Below are 25,579 nucleotides of genomic sequence, written 5' to 3' on the forward strand. Positions count from 1 at the left end.
AACCAATGTAATTTTGGATTGTACACCAACAACCAATAAAGGGGGATTTCTACACTGGCCACCAATGTAAGGGAGGATTTACACTCATGACCATTGTAGTTGGATATTTACACTGACCACTAATTTAAAGGAGGCTTCTACATAAACCACCAATGCAAGGGAAGATTCAAAACTGACCACAAATTCAAGTTAGTAGTTTTTACCGACTACCAATATAAAAAAGAGTTTCTACACTGGCCACCAATGTAAGGAGGAATTTACACTGACCACTAATGTAATAGGAGCATTCACAGTAACCACCAATGTAAGGAGGAATTTACACTGACCACTAATATAAGGGGGGCATTTACACTGGCCACTAATGTGAATGAAAGGATTCTACACAAAGCCCCAATGTAATGAGACAATTTACACTGACCACCAACATAACTGAGACATTTAGCCTGTGTTTAGGTTTGTGTGTCAGGAACGTATGCAAAATCACTCTACTGACACCACATAAAATTGCTGCCTTTTAGCAGATACACAGCAGTGCCACTAATTGTTATTGACACCCTCATGCGTCAGTGGACATGTACGTTTTCACATGCAACAAAATTCATGGTGCTGTGGCACTGTGTGATTTTGAAAAATGGTTAGGGACTTTTTCTGCATTTCTAGCGCATAGAGCAGCCCATTAAAATTAATGGGCTGCCCTACATGTGACCTACATCTTTATCCACCCTGTCATATCTTTACCTATACCCTTGCATCCTAAAACCCCTGCTAACCTCTGCACTCGAAGCGTCCCCCACCCCCTCCACTCCAACCCCCCTTTAACTCTACCTGCCTCCTCTGCTCGTCTTTGCACCCACCTTCCTTACTTCTATACATCCCCTCCTTGCTCACCTGTGCACCCCAAAATGTAATTCATTCTCTGTCTACCTCTGCACACCCCACATTACCCCCCCCCCCCAATTTTCTTACCTTTGCAGAACAGGCAGATGGTAGGCTTAATGACCACAGATGCAGGCAGGACATGCAAGCTTGCCCCTCTATCTCCCCAGTAGGCAACATTCAGCAGAGGTGATGGTGGATATGATCTTAGGGGGGCACGATATACATATCAATGCCACCTCTATGTACATATCAATATAGCTGGCCCACTGCTATTTGCATATCAATGCTGGTTATTTACATGTGAATACAGGCTCTGCAGGTGGGTCATCTGTATACGGCAACAGGGTAGAGCTGGGCAGCATTTGTAGCAAAATTTTACACTGAGATATCGGGACACAGCATGGGACTAAATCTTTAAGTGACAAGAGAATTTAAACCAGGATAGTTGGCAAGTACGAGGCAGCTGCTTTGGGCCCCACAACAATGACAGGGCCCAGGGCAGCTTCCCCTTTTGCCCTGCCTTAATGACGGCCCTGAGCTTGCCATTACTTTGTATTGGCTTTAGGTTTGTGAAATAGGGGGAGGCAGGCAAGGTCTCAAACCAGGAAGCATAGAAGTTTTGCTCATTAGAAAAACCAAAGTTGTCCACCTGTGTTCAGATGTAATTGCATATTGAGCAATTCAGATGTAATGAATAAATTGAGGAGGGGGGGGGGGATAAAAGGCATAGTTGGCACTTTTGAGTAACTGTAAGAGGTTCATTTTAACCCCTGCACCACCAGAAGATTACTGCTGCTAGGGGGGTCAATGGAGGGAAGATTTCATCAAAACCACCAGCCATCAGTACAAGGAACACTTCACATTGATATCAAGTACTGTTCCCTGTGCTGATTTAAAAAAATAATAATTTGACTAAACTTAGGCTTTAACGGTGAAGATAAGGTATGTAAAGTCATCTCCATAAGTCTGCACTTTTTCCCAGACAAAAGATTTTTTTTCTCCATGACAGAGCAATATGGATATGTAGTTAATGACAATCAAATGCTGAATGGTCAGCATTGAAAGTGCATATTTAGAAAACAGAAGCAGTACGGTACGTGGCAAAAACATGCAATCGTTTCAGATTTATAAGTTAACAAAAAACTAAAATAGGAACATTTCATGGTTGCTTGCTCAAGATGTTGCCATAGTGTTCTGTGCTCAGTGATATTCATGAGCCAATTGCATTGCATTATGCTGCTTCTGATTTACAGCAAACAATTGGGGCCAATGTGATTTAACAGTAATGGCTTTGAATATAATATATACACAACCCCAGTGTCATATATGCAGTAATCTACAGTTAACTGAAACTGTGAACTGAAGTATGAAATGAAAGCTGAAAAAAAGACTTGTATGCTTTAAACATCTGACACATGAAGGATGGTTGTAAGAAAAAAATATTTTTTTCTAAGAAAGTAATGGTCAATGAAAATCACAATCTTTGAAAAAAAAAATGGATCTCACTCTACTGATATGGAAAAATTTGTGACCCAACATAAATGACAGTGATTCAAAGAAAAAAAATGAAATTTGATGTACCAACAGGTCCTGTTTGAGGCCTGGATTATAGAAAGACCACATGGGCCTCAGCCTTGTGGGACAGCTTGCTAGCACACTTCACTATACGCAAGAGAGTATGAAACACATTTTCCTTTTAGTTATATAAACAATGACAATCCAGCCCTACCCATTCTCCTAAAGGGCTAATCTTCTAAATCAAAATCTTTGAAAAAGGAACTGATGGCTAGAAAAAATGTAGAGGTCTTTTTATCAATTCATTTTCACCCAAGATTCACTCATTTTGCTAACTGAATTTTATGTAAAAAAACATTGGGAAATTTGCGTGAATTGTGTGTAAAACATTGAGCAATAGGCCTCTTACAATTTTTCTTTTTAATGTTACAAATGAACTCTGACAGACTGACAGGGCAGGACTGGAAACCTTTGGCCTGAGTGCAAATCCACCAAACAACCCTTTCTAAGAAGGCTCATATTTTTTTTTGGGCTAAATAAAGTATGCAATGCAAAATTTACCATTGCATTGATTGGTGGGCATGGTGAAAAGTGGATATTCCTAAAGAACATGGTTTATTATGGCACACCTTCACAACATCCAGCATCAACTATCTTTGCAGCTCTCTGCATTTATTTACATGGCATCCCAGAGCCACAGAAGTACTTGGTGTTGGATGACTCATCACTGCTAGATGCTGTAATCCCAGAACTAAAGGAGGAACAGATAGCCATATAATGCCCAGCAAGTTTCACTGGCTGCTAGGCTCACTCTGATCGATGTTTAAATAGAGAAGTGTTACTCAGAGCTACCAACTCAACATATTCTTTGATCACTGGCCTGGATAGAATATGACCCATCAGCTACTAACAAACTACAAGTCCAAGGATTCCTTGTCATTGCTGACATCTTTAACAAGATTTAAGGTATTCAAAGACATTTGTGGGCAGTTGAATGTAGAGTGCAGGTAAAACAGACACAAGAGCTCACAAAAACACGTGCCCCCTTATTTCACCAAACATAGATACTTAAGCTATGGAAAGGTTGGAAGCTGATGGTGGAACACTGGATGATCACTACAGCACTGCTTATCTACGTAGTTATAGCAGCCAGATAAGGGATTCTAATTTATCTGGTTGACTGGTCCCCCTAGCTGACTGGTCAGCTGGACTGGCATGTCATACAATAGGCAAAATATGATTTTTTTTTTTTTCAAAAACAGTTTAAAGTGCGTAATTTAATTTCTTTTTAATGCTAGCTTTAAGACAGTCATACAGACTTCAATAAACTTGTGTAGAGTTCAACATGTGAGCTGACTTTCAGACACTTCATGCATACTTTAAAGTCTCTGAGGCTGGTTTAAAAAAATACCTTCCTTAAAAAAAAAAAAAAAAAAATATATATATATATATATATATATATATATATATATATATATAGATATATATAGATATATATATATAGATATATATATATATATATATATATTTTTTTTTTTTATTTCACCTTTATATAAATACATTTATTATTATTGCCTTTTTTGTGTGTGTCTCATTGGGGAGATTTCCCCTCACTTCCTGTCCTATATAAAACAAGAAGTGTGTATAAATCCTTCTAAAGTTTGCCCTCACCTCCTGTTCCAATTAAAACTTTCAAAAGGACAAGGTGGACACAGACAGAAATAAACTCTATCATTTACTGCACATTCTTGATGCACAGTAAGGTGAACCTAGCCTTAAAATTATACTAAAGCTTCCTGTTTTTTTTTTTTTTCATTAAAATAACAAACATGTTATACTTACTTGCTCTGTGCAATGGTTTTGCACAGAGCAGCCCAGATCCTTCTCTTTTCAGGTCCCTCGCCGGCACTCCTTACTCCTCTCCCTGCTGAGTGCCCACCATAGGAAGCTGCTTGCTATGGGGGCACTCGTTAGGGCTCAGTCCCAAGCCGGACTGTTTGTGTTAGACACACAGCCTGGCTCAGCCCCGTTCCCCGCTCGCTGCTCACAGGTTTTGACTGACAAAAGCAGGAGCAAAGGGCTCTTGCTGCTCTCAGCCAAGCCTGTGAGAGCCAGGAGAGGAGAGAGGAGCTGCTGCAGACGTGCACAGCACTGGATCGAGATCGGGTTCTGGTGAATATTTAATGGATGCTGTGGGGGCAGCATCATGTTAAATGATTTTTACCTTAATCTCTTTCCGCTAGCAGTTCATATATATGCAGCCTCTTGGCGGGTGGGCATTAATTCAGAGAGGCTGCATATATGCATCCCTATGTAAAAACTTCTCTGTGCTGAGAGTGGGACTGGAAAGGGGGGGGGACTGGAAAGGTCCCGATGCATACTTGCAATTGGGAGCTTTCTGATCATGTGACCGCTGTGATGACCAATCACAGTGATCACATGACCCGAATGATTCTCTCTGCCTCCCAGCATCTGATAGCTCTTGAAGGGCCAGGAGGTGGCGGCGGGAAGGGGTTAAGACATGCAATTAAAAAAAATTCTTGCGCACAGAGGGTGTATGCCCAACTGATGGGTACAAAGTCCCTGAACAGTTTCTTAAAGGGATGCAGCGAGCAAACACACTCAGTCCATGATAAAAAGATAGTCCATAAATCATAGAACAGTAGTGGCAGCAGCTATCCTAAGACCAGGGCCGCTGATAGGGGGGGACCACCAGCCCTCTTGTAGGGGGCCCGAGCACACAGAGGGGCCCACACAGAGAGGGGGATTAGTGATGGACAACAAATACAGAAATCTTCCTCCAGCACCTGAATCTGATCTGTCCCTCTCCCTGCTATCAGCTTTTATCTGTTGAGAAAGAGACAGTCGTCCCTTCACTAATCCCCCTCCCTTGTGTGGGCCCCCCTCCCAGCACTTATCTCTGCTCAGGAGTTTATTTGTAAATTGCAAATTTGTTTCTCTCTCTCTGATCACTGAGCTCCAACTGCCCAGCCTGTATATTTTTCTCATCTCATCTTCTTTTTTATTTAACATAGCTTTTTTTTTTTTTTAGATTTAGCAGGAATTATGCAAGTTATGTTTAAATGTGAGTGCTGCATTCATTTTTTTTTCACCCATTTTTTCTTCACCTGCTGATTTTTTACCTGCAGTAACACACTTTCTGTCTTAGCGTGACAACACTTACTCTTTCTGTGGAGGAGCGTTGTCTCTCTAAGACAGGACGTACCTTAGCACTACATAACCCCTCCCTCTCTCCTCATCTTTCTTTAAAAAAAAACAACGCAACTAGGTTACTGGCAGAATTAACAGACATTTTTGCACTTAGATGACATTATATGCACTTGTACAGCTTATAATCAAAATAACAAACAATTAAGATTGAAATTGTATTAGCTCTAAAAACCATGTAAAAGAACAAATTATTTGGTAAGAATAATTAATATTGACATCAATGTAAAAGCTGGAAAATCTACTATGACAAACAATTATTCAAACGACATTATATGCATACATATACTGTTCAAATAACTGTTATTGTTAATATTGTTTTGGGAGACATGTTGATATTTTTTGTAGCTTTGATGAAGGGGGTGTGATGTGAGCCCCAGAAACGTGTTTTATGTGAGGTTGCTAAAGGACAATGAAAGCATTTGGATTCTTTATCATTTTGGCTTGATGTTCCTGTTGTATCTTCATGCTTAGTAAGGTAACTTCTGGGATAAGAATCAAATTTTATGTCATAGTAGGGATGTCCCTGGAAGGTAAAATGAAAACATAATTTGGTATATGGATAAAGTTTTTATTTTGTTTCTGTTCACTACTGTGGGTTTTACTGCGGTTTTTTTTTGCATGACGATATGGGGAATTAAAAGCTTCCATATTCAAGAAGAACATTCTGGTTGATGATTCCTGGCGGTCTTAAATGAGCCTGTGCTTGATTCAAGTACTGCTTATGTTAAAACAGGTCATTCGTTATTTAAAGAGTAACTCCACTTTTGTTAGGAACAAAGCGTTCCCCTCTGGGTGATCTATGTACATTGCATGGATTTTAGCAAGCTTTGTTGCAGATTCCTACCTTTTGTTATTTTGATGAAATAGCTGTTTGTTTTTTGGTCTGAGTGAATGTGAATGGGAGTGACTTTATATGTATCAATCAGCTGCTGCACATGCGGTGTTCTAATGGGGGCATACATCCATATAGACATGATTTCCCTCTAGGAATATCTCACTAAAAATAATTTTTTTGTTGCAGGGGCTGCCCAAATTCTGATTTGTATCTTAGTGCAGATTTCTGGGAAAATCAGTAATCCAATCACACGTGCAGGAAATGACAATTCTGGGGGGCGTTCTGTACACCTTTAATTGCAAACACAATCAAGCCTCAGCGCTCACTCTGATGGTTAAGGTATTCTTAGCGATGCTGCTCTCCTTGGTTGGGAAACTCCAAAACACTACAAGGAACAAAAGGAGGGTGCAAAGGCCTAGTGTATTACCTTAAACACCAATGAAATGTATTAAAAACTGCCAAAGTAATACTCACAAACATGAGACGGTAACAAGCATCATGAATACAATTTGCCAGTGACAGAAATAACACCCCTCCACAGTTGGTCCAACTGAATGAGACCACCATTTTTATATAATATTGCAGACCTTGGGTCCCTCCCATCCAGCAGCTGCTTTGGGCAGGGCCACTTAAAATCAGGGACATGGAAGAGTGATTAACAAATGTTCACAGATAGAGCTCTGTCCATCGCCACGTGCAACAACTGCTTCTCAGATCACTTGAGCCTCACCTGCAAATAACATTAGAAATAAGATATACTGTAGTGTACCCTTTGGGTATCACAGTGTGTTTCCTATTTCACTCACATGCTTGCCTACTTTCTGCCATGTGAACAATGTCTCTTGGTAGAGAGTGTAACCTCTGGAATGCACACAGTTCTCCCTGGCACGCAGACAAGACTTCGGGCTCTGAAAGCTGAAAACGAATTGTGTGCGTGGTATCCGGTGGCGGGGCATGTTGTTGGAGCCCCACCTCTGGTTCCTGTGAGAGCTGTTTCCCATCTCTCCCAATGGGTTGCCACGCAGGAGCTGGAAGCCCATGCCAGGACCCTCTCCCACCCTAGTTCTGTAATAGTATATAAAAATGGTGGTCTCATTCAGTTGGATCAGCTCTGAGCAAGGGAGCGTGTCTCCTGAAATGCGTCAGCTTTCCAACCATGAAGGGGTTTGTATTCCTGATGCTTGTTATGGTCCCATGTTTGTGAGTATTACTTTGGCAGTTTTTAATACATTTCATTGGTGTTGAAGGTAATACACTAGGCCTTTGCAGCCTCCTTTTGTTCCTTGTTGTATTTTGGAGTTTCCCAACCAAGGAGAGCAGCATCGCTAAGAATACCTTAATACACTAGACATTTGCTCCCTCCTTTTGTTCCTTGCACCATTAATTGCACTTGATTCTGTTTAACAAACATCAACTATCCGTGTGACAGATATAATGCAAGATTTAATATAAAACATAGATTTCATTTTAGGCAGCTGTACTTATTGCGTATGATTAATGATGTTTGATTCTGCTGCGTGTCCCACTAGATGAACTACTTGCTTTAATTCCTTTGAAGATTCAGAAACAAATAGGTTTATATTTCATGCAATGCAGACGACAAGACAAAAACTCTAGTTTAAAGCATAATACAAATGTATTTGATCATCTGAAGAGCCCATTCTGGGATTCTCATTTATAGTCTTGAAATGTATTGAGAAAGGAGAAAATCTCATTATTTTTCAATAAATAATGCCAAAGTAAGATGGTGGCATGTCAATACATGTTGCAGATAATATAAAGTGTAATTTTTGCTGGTACCTAAATAGAGATTTAGGAGCCACATGCAACTTTTAGCAGTCTCCTAGCAATTGCTTCATGCTTGTCCCTTCTGTATTAGATACATTATATGTTTGAAACCAAATAGCTTACTTAAAGGAAAGCTTGTTATTGCAGTGTTTACTTTAAATTAATTGTAGATGTCACTTTCAAATTGTTCATGTTTGCTCTTTCATATTATTGTATTAAAAATAAAGATTTGTAATTAGCCATTAGAGGGAGTAAATACTCAATTTGCAATGATTCTGTCTCTCTTTCTAACAACTTTTCAGATAAGGCTTTAGCCACATAGGGAGTTCATTATTCTTAATGAGTCCATGGCATTGTGCATTGTGAAAAGAGAAATTAAGCACACGCATTCTGTGTCACAGAAAAATAGGAAGAGAAGCCTAGACATGTAATGAACAAATGATAAGACTATACATTCCCTTTAAACATATTGAACACAATGATAGAAGTGTCACCTTGCTTTTTTAGGAGAAAGTGAAGGAGTTTTTATTTCTGTTGGTGGGGGGATTTTCTCTCACTTCCTGTCCCTGTGATGCCAGGGTAACGCCTAGTACACACTATCAGTTTTTTATTCAGTGGGTTGAACAAAAAAAACATGTCAGCTTCGGTTGGAGCCATTGCACTAATGATCCAAGTACAGCGATCTCACCCGCTGAGCTGTTGTGTTCTGACAGGAGGGCCCCCCCATCAGAACACTCCAGTCAGCGCTCTCGGAAATTGGTTTTCTTGCATGCATATCCAAACGGCTTCTATAGGACCAGCTGGCATACACACGGGTCGAATGCCAGACTTTTTTTTTTTTTTAATTGGCCAATGTCTCCTGACATTCTGCCCGTTTGTACGGGGGTTAAGAAACGGGGAGGTTGAAGGGGTAAAAACTTCACCAGGACAGGAAGGGACAGACAACAATAAAACAATTAGTAACATTTGCAAACTTTCTTTACTAAATATATACCTTTATAAACAGATCTGAAATAGACAGCTGATAAATGCTTTAACTCTTCCTTGCTCTATAAAACTCAAAATAAATATGGGTGGAGCTGGGTATAAAGCACCAAGCTTTCTAAGCATACATTTTTGTTGGCACACAAAGATAATTTATGTTTTCATCTGGTCTTTTATTTACTCCAAAAAAGTAATGTGTTTTCATGTAAACAAGTGAGGTTCATGGACATCCAATAAAAAACACTGCAGCGCTAAAAACAAATATAACTATAAACCATATAGATCATAAAGAAAGTTCCATGCAGTGAAAAAGGTGCTCCGGATAACACTTGTGGGTGATCGAGTGTTAGAGTTTCCTCCACCAGTAGTACAAGCCTCTTACCTCTTCAAAAGACCCCTGAATTAACAGTAAGGTCTAGACCAGTGTTTATCAACTCCGGTCCTCAGGGCACACTAACAGGCCAGGTTTGCAAGAAAACTGAAATACATCACAGGTGATATCAATTGCTGCTCAGTGACTGCAGTATTCTAGTCTGCATCTCCCCAACGTAATACTTAAAATCTAGCCTGTTAGTGTGCCCTGAGGACCGGAGTTGAGAAACACTGGTCTAGACAAGCTGATGGCCTTTAGGGCAGGGGATTCTCCAGCACAGTTTCCCAATACAGTCAGATATAAGCAAAACAGGAAGAGGTAAACCACATCCTCTCCCAGATATTCACTCCAAAACTCTCCAGGCCGGTATCATACAAAAATAAAGCATGCATATAGTGCTCTCCTTTTTTCAAAACAATTGCTTTAATGAAATAAAATGTGTTTACATAAAATACACTGTAACCCAGTGCACAGCGATATCAGCGTGTGTATCCAACAAAGCAGCAGGATGACCGCGGGTGATGTCAGACCCCCCCTCCTCCTCCGTATATGTTACGTCCCGTGAGCGGGACTTTCTTTAGAGGTTCATGGACAACCTATGTTGTGAATGTCCCAAGATGTAAATAAAAGTAAATATATTCAATTACCCCTACCCTTAACAAGTACTAAAATACTTAACATTATTTCACATTTCCAACTGCCTAGGCCTTTGCTCACATAGTTCCTATTAAAGAGTAGGAGCCATTGATGTAATCTCCTTTTAGCTAAGACCATGTGGCCATTGTCCCAAAACAATGTTTAAGACAATAAAGGTACACGATTTAGGTATTTCATTGCCTTTGTTGATTTTTTTTGTCTTAAAGGAGCAAGGTGAGCAGGATAATGCATGGATCCTTTTTGGGAGAGGTCTATTTCAAATATACAGCTGTCAATCAAAAAATATCATTATGATTTTTTCTGTCTCTTGCTGTATTTATTTTATTGGGTATACTTGAAATATCAATTATTTCATGATAGAATTAATTTAAAAACCGTTGTAATTCAATGTAAACATCATATTGTTACTATAACTAGACCAAATTAAATGCACATAATATTGATAAACTAAACTTTTACTTAGGATCATCTAATTTCAAATGTTTATTCCATTAATTATGTAATAGTAAGTATACAAATATGAAAAAACACTTACAAATTGCAAAACTTCTGCACTTTTTTTGTGATTTTATTAGTCATACTTCTGTTATGTCCGTCTCCTTAGCTAAAAAAAAAAAAAAAAAATACAAGGTTGATGTGCTTGGTTTTATCACTTTAGGCTCCTGCCTTTTATGTGTGTGTTGTCATGGTCACATTTTTTTGCAGTTTGAAGGCTGTGACTTTTTTTATCTTTGTAAACAGCAAAGGTACAACGCTAATAAAGGCAGCATTGACCTCTGTCTCTTCTACTTAATGGTAACCTGCAAGAGGCAGAAATTCAAGACAAAGCAGCTGGCTTAGACAACGAGAGATCATATGACCCATTCTATCACTTGTTTCTCTACATCTAACATCTGCTGCAGGACATCAGCAGATTTCAATTTGAGGCCCAGTTTTCTTTAATCTTTTTTTTACTAACCTTTCTATGATCAAATTGTAATATTATGTCTTCAATCACAGAACTTGATCAATGTACCTAACCGAGAAGGGATTGCAATTTTATGGGGTGTAATGAATGATTTTCTTAGAAATATTACTACCAGGCCTTGCAATTCTCATGTGTGCATCTTGCCTTTCAGTGCTGCTTACGATGCTGTCCTTGATAGAAATGTGGCCATTAAGAAACTCAGCCGACCATTTCAAAATCAAACACATGCCAAACGGGCATACAGGGAACTGGTCCTAATGAAGTGTGTAAATCATAAAAATGTAAGTTTTCTGTCCTTCATTACTATTTCTGTGACTTACTTGAGATAAAAAAATTAGACAAACTACGATCAGTGGTCACATATGTTATATGAACATTTATTTTTCTGGGTCTACTTTTAATGTTTGATATGCTGTTGCCTCTTGACTTCTGAAAAAGATTATAACATTATAACAGTCCCGTTGATTAATCACTGGGGGAAAGGAGACTGAGGATATTATTTCTTCCTGCCTGCAGCAGGCTAATGACATCATTCTCACACACTGAATCCCCCAAGACTAGGTACAGGCCTAGTTACTGTGCTCACACAGAGCCCAGCGGCCTGGATTTCAAGTGACCTGGCACACCTCTACACAAAGTGTTTCAATGAAACGTTTTGTTCAAGGAGCCTGATTGTTGTTGATTGGAGCGCTGTGCTGGGGCTGTGTAGGATCACTGGTGATCTGGAGATGGGCTTCTGCGTGGCCTTGATCTCCAGCATGCTGCCATCACAGATGATTTTAACAAAGGCTGCTGCACTAACCATAAAAAGGAAAAATATCTCCCACACACTTTGCTTTTGATGCAGCCTGACTGCATCCCAGATATATAAAAGGTAGGTTCAGTTAGGCTTTCAAAACTTCTGTAAATGTTTTTTAAAACTTATCAACTCACCCTCCCAGTCAGGTGCTAGGTAAAAGCATTGGGTTGCTTTCCTGCTTATCAGGGAGCAGGATTTCTAGTTAGGCCTGTTACATGTGTCCAGGTGTGATTCACTTGGTCTGAGGGAGTGTCCCCACTGTATCCAATAGGGGGGCCTGTTGGACAGTGGAGGTAACATAGCCAGTGACACACAGGCTTTTGTAGCAGTCCCAGTGGGAGGGCACAACAGTGGTGCATCCTGGGATTGACCATAAAAGCCAAGGGCACATATGACAGGGTGTCTTTGGGCTGGAAGTCAAGTCCCAGAAGGAGGGCATGGCTGTGTTTCCTTCTGCAGCTGGGAAGGGTGGTCACAGGCAGTCAGCCTGGTGAACCTGAAGGTGTTGCTGATGCAGAAGTCCAGTGGATGCAGACAAGAGGAGTTTGGAGGCAACGGTGACTCTGAAAAAACAGTGTCCGTGAGTACAGAGGAACTTGCCCAGGGGACTACCAGGAAGGGGACCATTCCGGAAGCTAGGGTCAGCGGACAGGTGTCAGCACACCAGCATTGAGAGTAAAGGGGGTGCCAGTTTCAGAACCCTGAAGAGAGTAACTTAAACAGGAGCTTTTCTAAACATCTTCACCTTAGTGGCAAGGTGAAGCAGCGGTCTTGCCACATACACTACAGCTAGTTGTCCCAAAAATTGTGCATAGTTAAAAGTTGGAGTATCCCACTCATCCCTTCTCCTATCCCAATTCAAAATAAAATACACAAAAACCAAATCCCCTTGACTGTTTACTGACTGAGCAAAGGACTTAAAGTGTTAAGAATTTGCCGGTTGTTGCTAAGGGTAACCCAGGGGAATCCGCTTCAAGCAGCTCCCAAAGGAGTAGTGCTACATCTATAAATAGCAAATGTTATTATTAAGTGTCAGCCATAAATTTTAATCCAGGCTCACCCATAAACAATACATCAAAATGTTACACTATTTACAAAAAACACAACAATCTTATTATTCCAAATTCAATACAAAAAAATGAAAGGAATATAAACCATATAAAAAAAACTTTCTGGGCCCTACACTATACATACTTAATTACTGAAAAAACTGTTAGGTAGAAGCTTGTTCAGTGAACTGACAGACATGGTGTGGTGACTGCAGCTGTATTAGTGCACATGTATTAAAACAAAACAGTACAGTACGTGACACCTTCTTATTTCCAGTACAAATAATTTTTTCAGACAAGCTTTTGAGAGATGCAATTTCTTTTTTTTTTTTTTCAAAATTGTATGAAGAAAATGGTAAATCTCTTAAAAGCTTGGCCATCAAAACAAATATAGTCAAAATGAAATAAAACAATTTATAGACTGGAAAGGCCAAACATACAAATTGCTCACCAACTTTCAAAACCTCGAACATGGGACTAAATCAGCTTGTACTGTATAAATAGGGAGATCAATATCAGTACAATAATCCCTAAATTTTCACATAATGTACCAAAAATGTCTGATTTAATTGGACTTTAAAGTTAACCCGTGGTTATTTGAAATGTGGTCACAAATCTCCTGAACTATAAAACAAGCAACCTGCCTAAACACAAGTTCAGACTTCTTCTTGACTGGTCCTTGAGTTGGTGTTTATTATACGAATACTGTCCAGAGATTGAAAAGTTGAGCTCTTTGTAACCTCTACCTCCACCTGCTTTTCACAAATGGTCTGTGAGACATCTCCTAGTATTGAATGATTATTAGTAACGTTAGGGCTGCAGCAAGACTAACCCAAAGCTCCACAATAATTAAGAGTTCCATATTTCCTTGCTTTAGGGGTGCTCACAAAGTAATTGGAAGCCAGACACCTGCCTTAGAGCCGGTTCACATTAGCGCGACTTGTCAGGCGACTTGTCAGCCTGACAAGTCGCGCTCCCTCGCGGTCCATTGACCACTACAAGACCGGTTCTAATAGGAGCGACACAAGTCGCTCTGACTTAGAAAAAGGGTCCTGTACTATTTCGGGGCGAGCTCGGAGTGACTTGCATAGACTTCCATTATGTGAAGTCCCTGCAAGTCGCTCCGAAGTCATGGTGCAATGTAATGCACAAGTCGCTCCCGAAGTAGTAAGGAGTCGTGTCGCGCTAATGTGAACCAGCTCTTACAACCCAACAATCTATTTGCTAGGGTTAAAGTGGAAATCCATTTTCTGTCAAGTTTCACTGCTGCCTTTGTTTCTTTCAGTTGTTGTTCAGTAATTGAGGGGACATCTTTCCAAAAGTTGGACATAAATGTAAACCAGACAGAAGTTTTTCCTATTCTAAACAAAAAAATGAAAACCTTCTACAGATCATGATCCCAGAGTTGTGTATGCACCATAGAAATATTGCTTTGAGCCAGGAGGTAGTGTTTCAGAGGTTTCTTTTTCCAAATGGGCTGACCTTCTACTAGCCTTCGGCAAGAGTAACCTGTCTTTGCCTAGTTTAAGATACTGTATCTGCGTATATTTTTGTGAACAGAGTAATTAGTCCTGTCTGGTTTCACTGACTGAATTTGCTGTAAGCATTTTTTATGTTGCTGCGCCACATTCATTGTTTGCCAGTAGACCACATTAAGACACAGGGCACATCTTGTGCTAGAATCAGGTTTATAGGGATTTATTAAAATATACAGGTAAGACTCTGTTAAGAACCCAGCAAACAAACAATTGATACACTCAATGCTGAAGGCACTTTCAGACTTCCAATTCATGCAGAAGAAAACAAATGCTTAGCCTTTGTAAATGTACAGCAAATACAGGGATTTACAGAACAAGCTTGTTCAGTGAACTGAAGACATGGTGTGGTGACTGCAGCTGTATTAGTGCACATGTATTAAAACAAAACAGTACAGCACGTGACACCTTCTTATTTCCAGTAAAAAATCATTTTTTTCAGACAAGCTTTTGAGAGATGCAATCTCTTTTTTTTTATGGTCAAAATAGTATGAAGAAAATGATAGAAGCTTGCCCATCAAAATGAATCATTAAGTAAAATAAAAAAGGATTGTTTGCAGCATTCAAATGTTCATTCATAGGTGTAATTTCATTAACATTCTTGAAAAATTGTGTCAGCCTGCAAAGTCTTTGTGTACAGAAACTGATTAGATCCAGTGTAATTTATCTGTGTATATACTGTAGGTGTATGGCAACAATGATTCTAATAAAAACACTGGCACAACTGGAAGTCACTTGCAAAAAAAAAGATAATAAATGTTTTTTGATAGAGTTATTAGTTAATAAGTGTGAATACTAACATTTATTTAAAATTTTAACATCAAAGCCTATCACCAATCAATAAATGTCTTTTGTTTTGGATAGAGAAGGGGAAAGTTAAATTCTGTATCAATTTTTATTTCTATATTAGGGAAATTTTGCATCCCTTCTTGTCCCTGATGCCCACACAAGATATAAAAGTGTTGAAACATTAAATACAAGCTAGCGACCCACTGGTGGTCCACTGTTGATTACTACACAAGAGCAACTCAAATTTAAATGTAAATTTTAAAGTGTGCTGTACCACTACATTCTGGCACTCAATTTTCTTTAAGTATGACAGATTTGCTTCAAGGTAGCCATAAACATTAGGTGATCTTTGACTATTGTATCCATATAAACCTCTAGATCAGAGCAACCTCTCTGGATGATCATCCTTCATAGAGTAGCTATTTGACTTTTCTGAGTTTTCAATGCCAAACTTGTGGTTTTCTTGTGACGATGATGTCAAAATTTGTCTATGTCTAACTTAGTCTGAACCTTTTTTTTTTTTGAGAGGTAATAATACAATTATGTGATATTTTTCTTTAAAAGAGGCATTTCCATTAGGCTAGTTATATACAAGCAAGTTTTTTTGTTTTGTTTAACAGAAGACCAGAGGTTCAACCTGGAATATTAATAAAATTATTGCTTCTCAATCTGGTCTTTCCTGGTAAATGGCTGGATTGGGGGAGGGGGGGTGTCAGCACAAGTCTAATCATTGAAAGAGAGCAGGTTGAGTTCCCAAAACTAACCATGTCTAGTGTGGTAAATTTTTAATAGGAAAATGGGGGAATTAGCAGGAACACCAGGTATTTTACACAAAGGAAGCAATACAAAGAGAAAAGGATACTTTTTCATGCAGGCACGTGGTACAGCAGACACATATGAAGAATATATATGAAAGGGGTAACATATTCCTTAATCTCAGGGCTGTTTTTTTTACAACTTTTTATGGAAAAATGATTAAGCACATCAAATTATCTTGCAAGATTTCTGTGATTAGTAATTCTTTTTATCTGTCCTTGCACATGTTATCTCTTTGTTCGTTCACCTATATAAAATATGTACATGATTGCTTAAACAGCAGTTAGTGAATGTCAAAAATTATATTTGGGTTGATTAACGTAATTTGTAGAGCATGTTTGGTTTGACGAGTGTATTTTCACTTTGCAAGGGAATTGATACTTAACTTAATGTGGAGAAATGTCACTTTGTAAAAGAATACCCAATCATGTGCAAGGAAATGAAAAAAAAAACAGGATTTTTGATGGAACATGATTGAATAAAGTCAGCACGGTGTCTCCTCATTCACTAAGCCAGGGTTTCTTAACCTTTTTTCGTCAAGGCACCCTTGAAAATTATGGACAATCTTGAGTACTAATGTGACCCCAAAGCTGATGGAGAGAGGCAGGGGATAGTCAAACAAGGATGCTATACAGACGACTGACATCTTTCTTATCAACTGATGACACCATTGCTTGTTAGGAGGTTGGCAGCTAGAAGGTCCTAATGGTGCACAATGAAAACCTGTGGCTTTGTTAACTCAAAAGCAGGCTTCATCCACCCGCCACCTTGTATACAATTGTTGGGCAATTTTTAGGCATTTTACTGAGGCATCACTAAAGAAACCTCAAGGCGCCCCCGGATGCCTGGGCACCCTGGTTGAAAAAGGCTGCACTAAGCTAACTTAAATATTCCTTTGCACAAATAAAATGCACTTCGCTAAGTCATTATTTTTTTGTAAATCAGATTTGTAGTGTGTGTCTAGAATAAAATATTCCAAATGCCAAAAACGTTCCAAAAAGGAAAAACAATAAGAGAGGAGTCAGTGCGTACAACACCTAATATCTATGGGCACCAGCAATCAACATCAGAGGTCCAGAAATGTAGAGAGTAATAGGATCTATTTGCTATTTTAGGCCATTGTTCTTTCTATACCCCAAAACATGTGATGCTGGAGAAATCTAAAGATTACTGTCTACAAAAAGTATAATTCAGAGGTTGGATTGTGCCTGCATGGCCAAGTGCCCTCTGATGTTTATGTGCAAGCTTTATCTTTTCTGCACTGCCCCTTCTTCAGTAAAACTACAGCAAGTTGTTATCGAAATGCCATTTGCTTAATGATTTTGTAAATTAAACCATAATTGCATTTTACTTCTTATCATAAGCCTGACTTTGTTTCCCCTTTTCTTTCAGATTATCAGTTTATTAAATGTCTTTACACCACAGAAGTCTCTTGAAGAGTTCCAGGATGTGTAAGTAATTCTGATTACATTAAGACAATCTTCAGAGGTTGAGAAAGTACCTTCATTTATTAGATAAACTCAAGACAGTATTGACTGCAGGATACAGCTGTACTTGCAGGAAGTTTAAAACAGGAGATACATTATCTTCTAGGGCTATATGTATAAACAGCAGTTACTGCGCAGACTGTCTACCAAGTTAACAAATCTCTGTTTGCAGTAATGAGCACTGATATTTCTGATATCAATATACAGCTCAATTAGAGAAGGCGATGCTTGAATCAGACAATAAATATCTAGTTGTATAGGGAAGATTTAGAACATCTTTTTGGATTTACAGCCTGTATCCTGAGTGAGACGATACATCACTTGTCCCTGTGGCACTGAAAGAAAGGAATTGGTGCCATGGGCACAAGAAGATATAGGTAGAGATTAAAAATAAATAAATATTTAAATTCAATCCTGCACTAATCTACCAATGTCCCTATGTATGTATCAACTGCCAAGATGTACCTTTACTCTCTGTACACATGATACAATGTCATTGGGGACATGAAGGGATGGGGAATGACTCTATTACAGACAGAAGTTTTAAATCTTCCTATTAAATAAAACATTTTTATAAATAATTTTAATAAAAAAAAAGGTTTAGGCTGAAGTCGAGCTTCCAAAAAACAACTCAAAAGAACCTTTTATTAATTGTTTTGTAATCCCACAATACACACGGTGATTGTAAAATAGTATTTTTCGGTGTTGGAAATAGTGTTGAAAATGAAGCTACATGTTCATACCACGTTTAACTGATATCTCTTTTGACTCTTTTCCTTAGTTACCTAGTAATGGAATTGATGGATGCCAACTTATGTCAAGTGATTCAGATGGAACTGGATCATGAGAGGATGTCTTACTTGTTGTATCAGATGCTATGTGGCATTAAACATCTTCACTCTGCTGGAATTATACACAGGGTTAGTAGTAGCAATATACTGGACAAATGAATAAATTGCTCTAGTTATTATGAATAATTTGTGTTATGACCTGAAAACAAATGACACAATATCTAGAATGACAGTATAAGGCTTATATAGTATAAGTATTTTTTCTGTATTATTAGCAATGCAGGATAACGATTTTGACAGCCTGGATAGCACCTTTCCTAGAAAACTATTTATTTAATTGCATTTAATTATTTTCATTGATTGCCTGACTGATCAAAAAATCAGACAGGTTCAGTAATATATGTATAATGATGCAGTGGGAAATTACATTTACATTTGAAATGTGCAAGATAATGAGAGTGACCAAATCAGAAGAATTGCTTTTTGATTGAGGTACATGTGTTGATTCTCCTGAATACTTGTAGATGTGTCTGATGTGCAAAGAATCAGGTAATTTCTGAAACTTGGCAATCATAATTCCTGAACTTTATGATTCTCTGCAGACCAGGCAAATCTTCATGAATATATCCAGGAGAATTAGAAATTTGACTTACCAACTGACTTACCAATTTCCTAAGAGGAATGTATGATAATCATAATGTTGTCGAGCTTGTTTGAAAAGACCTTCAAATACAACTTGTAATTTATTGATTGATACAGCATCATTAAGATCAGTACCAGTAAAACTATTCTCAGCCATGTAACCACAGTCTGGAGCTCAGCTACCATGATGATCAACAAAAAAGGACCACAAAATTGGATTTTATATATATAACCACCAATGTGATTATCCCCAACTAACTCTTTCAATCTTAACCCATTTTGCTGGTACTTCAGAGAAAATTATGAAACCATTTATTGGGTTTGTGAGTGTCCTTCCTTAAAGCTAAACTATAGCCACTGCATATTCTAACTTGGACATCTCTGTTTTCTCTTATCTTACCTTTGTTATCCTTGTTGTAAGCCAAGAATGCTTCCTCAGTACTCCCTACTGACAGCCCAATAAAAACATAAGCACACACGTACTTGTTAAAAAGCACAATGTCCATGGTCACAGTGTGTGAAGCCCCTTCTTTCCTCAGTACTGTACTGTGATTAATCTATTATCATATCTTTGGACCTGGTTTAACAAAATGCCCAGCAAGTGAATGGCACAGTCAGGGTGCAGAGTGCAAAAGGGAACAATGAGAACAAGACTCAAAACCACCTAGTGGTAGGACGACATTGGGGTGTTGTGGGCCCAAAGCAGTGAGTAGAATAAAAGGGGCTAATGTTGGTCAGGATCTAATTTTATACAAACCAAAGGGAAAAACAGGCTGTTGTAAGGCTCTGAGATGGAAAGTGATGGATGGGGAGGAAAAAGACACAGAGAAAGGATATAGTGTGGTGGTCTCCACGTGGTCACCAAAAAGAAAAACGAATAAAGGAAAAAAATACAATTTACAGTGGAAAGTTGCCATAAAAAAGTTGTTTATCCACGGGAACAGATAATGTTAAACTGAGTCATGGGGGTTGATTTACTAATGGAGCATAGGCTGTTAACTAAGCAAAGTGAATTTTCACTTTGCAAAGAAATTTCTCTTAGCTTAATGAATGTGGTGAAGCTCTTGACTCCAATCATCCAATCATTTAAAAACAAACCCATTTTTTAAAATTGTCCTTGCATGTGATTAGGTATTATTTGCAAAATTGATTTCCATCACATTCACTAAGCTAAGTAGAAATTGCCATGCAAAGTGAGAATTTACATTTGAACACACTCTACTACTTTAGGAAATCAGCTTAATGGAATTGATTAGTTGTTTTTATTTTATGTTTTAATGGACTAATAATTTGGATCATGCTATTTTAGTTCACCTTTAAATATTAAAATATATGGGCAGAATAAAAACTGTGGCATTCTGCATAGATGTGAATGGTGCATGAGTGTTTTTCTGTATATTTCTGAATATAGCGCAAATCAGGTAATATGCTAATGCACTGTTATTTCCCAAACAGGATTTAAAACCAAGTAATATAGTTGTGAAATCAGATTGCACGTTGAAGATTCTCGATTTTGGATTGGCAAGGACGGCTGGCACTAGCTTCATGATGACTCCCTATGTAGTAACACGTTATTACAGAGCACCGGAGGTCATTCTTGGAATGGGATACAAGGAAAATGGTAGGCTGTGCCTTAGACACAGTCTGTTGGTAAACTAAAAAAGATTGAAAGAAAATGATTTCACATGATATATTAAGTGGATACGAGTAGAACATAGTGATTCTGGAAGAATTATTAGTCCCTGTAATATGCAGTAGGCAGGCCCTTACACTACATGGTAAATCTAAAAGAGTTAGTACAAATATTATATAATCAGGTTGCGAGGTGGGTGGCTATATGTCAGCACATTTGATAAAGTAGTCAAGAATGTGTACAGTACAGTAATCTAAAGTAACAAATCAGCAAGTACCTTTCATTGTTATTCAGAAAAATGGATTGGTTACTAGTTCATTCCCTTATATAGTCCTTGGTTTTAACAATCTTCTACTATAAAAGGTGTAGTGGGTATACGGCAACTTTATTAATTGCTTCTATATTATACAAAAATAGTGTTGACTATATACTGCACATTGCAAAAATAATGTAGGATTAAGGTAAATGAGAAAACCAGACTAGGACTGTGATAAGCGTCTGAGTGTTATCATAAATGGGATGTGATTAAGCACCGAATGTACAATTAAGTATGGCGCAGTAGCTTTTCTGCTGTATGCCACCTTGTAGAGCGGTGTCATAATGACAGTTATATGTCAAGCATGGCTCACCTGCTGTTTTTTTGTTTTAAGTGTCATTTATTATTATTTTATCATTTTAAAAGAACCAGCCAGTATTATACTGGCTTCCATAATACGCTATTTATTCATACTGTGGTACAGCTAAGTTGGTCTTAGACACCTTCTTTAAGGTAAATCTGGCACATGTAAATCGAGATCACAGTTAGAGCAGATTGATGTAGTGATTGATGTAGTCATGTTGGCTTCCTAAAGGACAACTGCACTTTGAGTGAAATTGTCTTTTAAATATACCTCCACACACTGCAATGTAGCCAGCACACTGAAACAGCTACCTTCATTCCACTCCTAGATTATTTTCTGTGCAACTATTCCCAGTGCCAAACAGTCTTTACAATAAAAGCATCCCAGGCTTGGTCCTGTTCCTAGTGTGCACGTGTGCTGTTGCATCTTTCCTTCCTTATGGACTTTATGGATGGACCATATGGATGGTCCATATTCATAGCGTTCTCCAGCTATACAGTGGTGTACGGACCATCCCTAGGAATTAACTGGGCCATGGCACATGTGCACACTTAATACTCTTTAGAAGACCCTGTAGAAATGAGTTATACTAACTGTGGCCACAGCAAAGTTTCAATAATACAATTATTATAATTAGCTAGCTACTTTTTTATGAGCATTCATTATGACCTAATATAATATTTCTATTTTTACTATTCAAAAAATTTAGGGGTGCATTTATCAATGAATCGGCAAGAAATTTCCCTAACATTCAACCCAAAAAATAAAAGTTTTTATTTGTGTGTGGTGTCTTTTTTTTTTTACAACTTTTGCTTACTTGTGCACACCTTTGGACTTATTAGGGATCAAGGGAACAGGTAGGTGAAACACAAGTCCCCACTTATCTTGTCCACACCCCCTCTTGGGCACTAGGTGTACAGACCAGCCCGGTGCTAGTGAGCACCCTGCTTTGGAGGGGTCCCATTTTTTGAGGGGAAAACCCCCTCAAAACAGCCCCCAATGCCAAGAGACATGTGGACTGGTATTAGTTATAACAGGAGGCTTCACACTCACCACTCACTAGCTATGGGCATACCAGCCTGCATTTAAAGCAGAACTAAACTCTTCTATTGTTTTCAGCCAAGAAAGCCATCTTGGCCTCTGTTTGATCTTCAACTGCCATGATGCTGCTCATGTGATCAGTTATGATACCAGCCATTTGATGGTTTGGGAGTTTGATTGAGAGCATAACCAATGTGACCTTTACATTCATGACACGTTTTGTTTTTTGAAACCGTTAAATTGATGGGTTTAGTTCTGCTTTTCTTAAATAAAAATAAAAAATCTTGCAACTGCTAAAACTGTGAATATGCACAGGTTCACCGCCATGGAAAGCATATTAGCTAATGTACAAAAGGACATCCATGTTATTTAACAAGATTCCCCCAAAACATTGCCACAGAGATTAGTGAAAACTAGTGCGGCTGTACTATCAAGATCTTCCCTGGAAAGATTCAACAAACAAGATTTGCCCAGCAAATTTCATATATTACAAGGGATGAGTACTGAAATTGAAAATGCTGGTCTAATCCTTTTGAATCTTACTTTAGCTTTTTTTTTCACTGGTTGAATTTCACCAGCAAATCATTGATAAATACATCCCTTAAAGGCATGATGTGCATTTTATACATAATGGTTAGTTTGCAAGGACAGCAGTACTTTTTGCTTATATTTATGTTTCTCCTTTTTTCTGTAATAAGCAGATATTACCAACATTTGATATGACTGAAATAAAGCTGTCCCGCGCTTCCATCATATCATATTTATTTTAGTCTAATCACGTTCATTACATGGGTCAATGACATGTCCTTATTAGGATCTTTTCACATCCATCATTCTACTGCACTTTATTGCCTATTTTCTGACTGTCATCTTCAGTCTTTTCATTTTCTTCAGTTCTGACTTATCCCCATCTGTACAATTGCAAGGTGGCATTTAAAATCTGCTCACCTGTTTGCTAAAAGGGGTATTTTGTTAACAGAATTGTTTTCTTTAAGCTGCTATTTTGCTGCTATCATATGCCTGTTTATTTTAATTAAAAGAAGGAAATGCTTATGAAAAATGGCACATTGGGTAATAGCTCTAAGGCCCACAGCAATCAATAACACTCTTTTGTTTGCAGTATTTTAAGGAATTCTGATTGGCTGGTGTGGGTTCTCAACACATTTACAAAGCCAGTTTTTATAAGTATTCCCAAATATTTTTGTGGGGTGGGGATAACATGTTTTTTATGCCATTTAATCTGCTTCTTCCCCTCCATGCTTTAGGAATTTCCCTTCCTTGCTAACCTTGCTTTTTTCCTCTTTCCACGTCTTAATGGCCTTGTTTCTGCACTTTTAGTGGATATTTGGTCTGTGGGATGCATTATGGGAGAAATGGTTCGCCACAAGATCCTCTTTCCAGGAAGGGACTGTATCCTTGTCAATTCCGGATCTTCAATTCACAGAAACATACCTTCCAACTTATCTAGCTTACTTGTCTGATAATTAACCACCATATTTTTTGTCTCTATATACTAACTCTGCTGAATAATAATTTCATGATTAGAGTGACCTTTAGCTTGCCAACACATACTTAGAAGTATGTGGATTGTGCATCAATGGAGGTAGTTGAGATGCAGATTTTAGATCTAATATAATCTGGAACCTAAACACCTAAATATAACTCTGTTAAGGTTTTTGCTTTTTATATCCATCATAGTTAAAACCTTCACTAGAAGATGTTGCATGAAACTATTGAAGACAAAATATAAAGGTTGAAACTGCTCATTCCTTATAGTATTTTTCCTAGCTAAAGAATGTCCCTTAGTGAAATTCAAATTAGATTTGTGGAAAATTCTAACTAAACTATAAAATAAAATATCAGTTTGTCCAGACATGAAAACAATTTTCCAATTTACACTTTTTTCAGCTTAGGACTGGAAAAAAAAAATCTCCTCAGCTGGGGACTTAGGTTCCCAAGCATTTTTTATAACAAATCAGAACTGACATTAGAAAGGCCAGCAGCCATGAGTGCATTAAGGACCTTCTTAAATTAAGAAATACATGCAAATAGTGCAGTAACAAATGGCAACCTATCAGAATTTATTTTGTAGAGATCTGAATTCTGATTGATTTCAATGGTTTACTGGCCGACTACAAAAAAAATAGCACTTAGGAATAGAAACTCTTTAATGAGGCTTACATCTAGTGGAAGGTAAGCATATTAATAATATGTATGTACAGACATGGATATATATATATATATATATATATATATATATATAAAATTACCCTTAAGAAATTGATGAATGATGATATTCCATTCCTTTCTACTTTCTATAATGGGACTGGAGCATGCTATACTGGTTACAGAGCTGCCACCATAAGCATGACTGCAGCACTGTGATGAGAGTCAGGTATGCATCATAGGTCTGCAGTAATATTCCAAAATTTAAAGAAGAGGGTGAAATATTTTTCTTCTTTTTGCATCAGGAGCAAAGACTTTTCTCCCGCCCAACGCATTATTGGCAGATCATAGATTTGATGTATTATTAACAAGGTGAACTTTAATGTAGTTTTGCATAAGATGCTTTATTTATGTCAATTTTATGTAGTAACTTGATAACCAGTGGGGCATTGATTATGTAATTTTAGTCTTGCGGCATAAATATAAATACCAGTCGTAAACTTAAACCATTAGGGATACACTTGGGAGGCTAGGTAGGGGTTTTACAATAAATCTGCTCACCATAACAATGTGATTCCACAATACTGTGGTTCTGGCTCACATGGGTCAGCATTGGCCTGTAAGAGTCTGCCGATGTGCCGATGCCAGAAAAGTATTAATTTGCTTTTACTGATGACTTTGCTGATGTGAATGCTCCAATGCATGGTTGCCACTGCAGTAGTCCCAGTGCTCCAGAATCAAAGCACTGTAGAATATCATGGTTATAGCACACGAGTTTGTTTATGCTCATTCTATTGCCCCCACTCATCCCTCAAGGTTCTTTCATTATTTCAGCAGACAATTTGTGCTATATTAAGTATTATAAAAACTGATTTTGTAAAGTTTTCCATGGCTGTGCATACACATTACTTTTGGAGCGCAGCCATAACCTGGAACAACCAGGGCTCTTATTGTTAATTTTGGGCCAGAGCTTATTGCTGCA

At 38.1% G+C, this 25,579-nt stretch overlaps 1 protein-coding gene across 8 annotated transcripts in view; it reads left to right on the forward strand.

Annotated features, from left to right (window-relative positions):
* MAPK10 (mitogen-activated protein kinase 10) overlaps nucleotides 1–25,579 on the forward strand; it is a 328,578-nt gene that overhangs the window by 244,785 nt on the left and 58,214 nt on the right. For 6 of the 8 annotated variants that reach the window (XM_082263018.1, XM_082263013.1, XM_082263011.1 and 3 more), the window contains 5 exons: nucleotides 11,381–11,510; nucleotides 17,610–17,668; nucleotides 18,486–18,624; nucleotides 20,593–20,758; nucleotides 23,770–23,841. In XM_082263018.1, coding sequence (XP_082119144.1) covers nucleotides 11,381–11,510; nucleotides 17,610–17,668; nucleotides 18,486–18,624; nucleotides 20,593–20,758; nucleotides 23,770–23,841 — 566 coding nt within the window. The remainder of the gene's footprint in view (nucleotides 1–11,380; nucleotides 11,511–17,609; nucleotides 17,669–18,485; nucleotides 18,625–20,592; nucleotides 20,759–23,769; nucleotides 23,842–25,579) is intronic. The other 2 variants (XM_082263012.1, XM_082263015.1) reach the window with 1 other exon arrangement.

The sequence above is a fragment of the Pelophylax lessonae genome, assembly GCF_965119305.1.
Source record: "Pelophylax lessonae genome assembly, chromosome: 1".
In the NCBI taxonomy this organism is placed as follows: domain Eukaryota; kingdom Metazoa; phylum Chordata; class Amphibia; order Anura; family Ranidae; genus Pelophylax; species Pelophylax lessonae.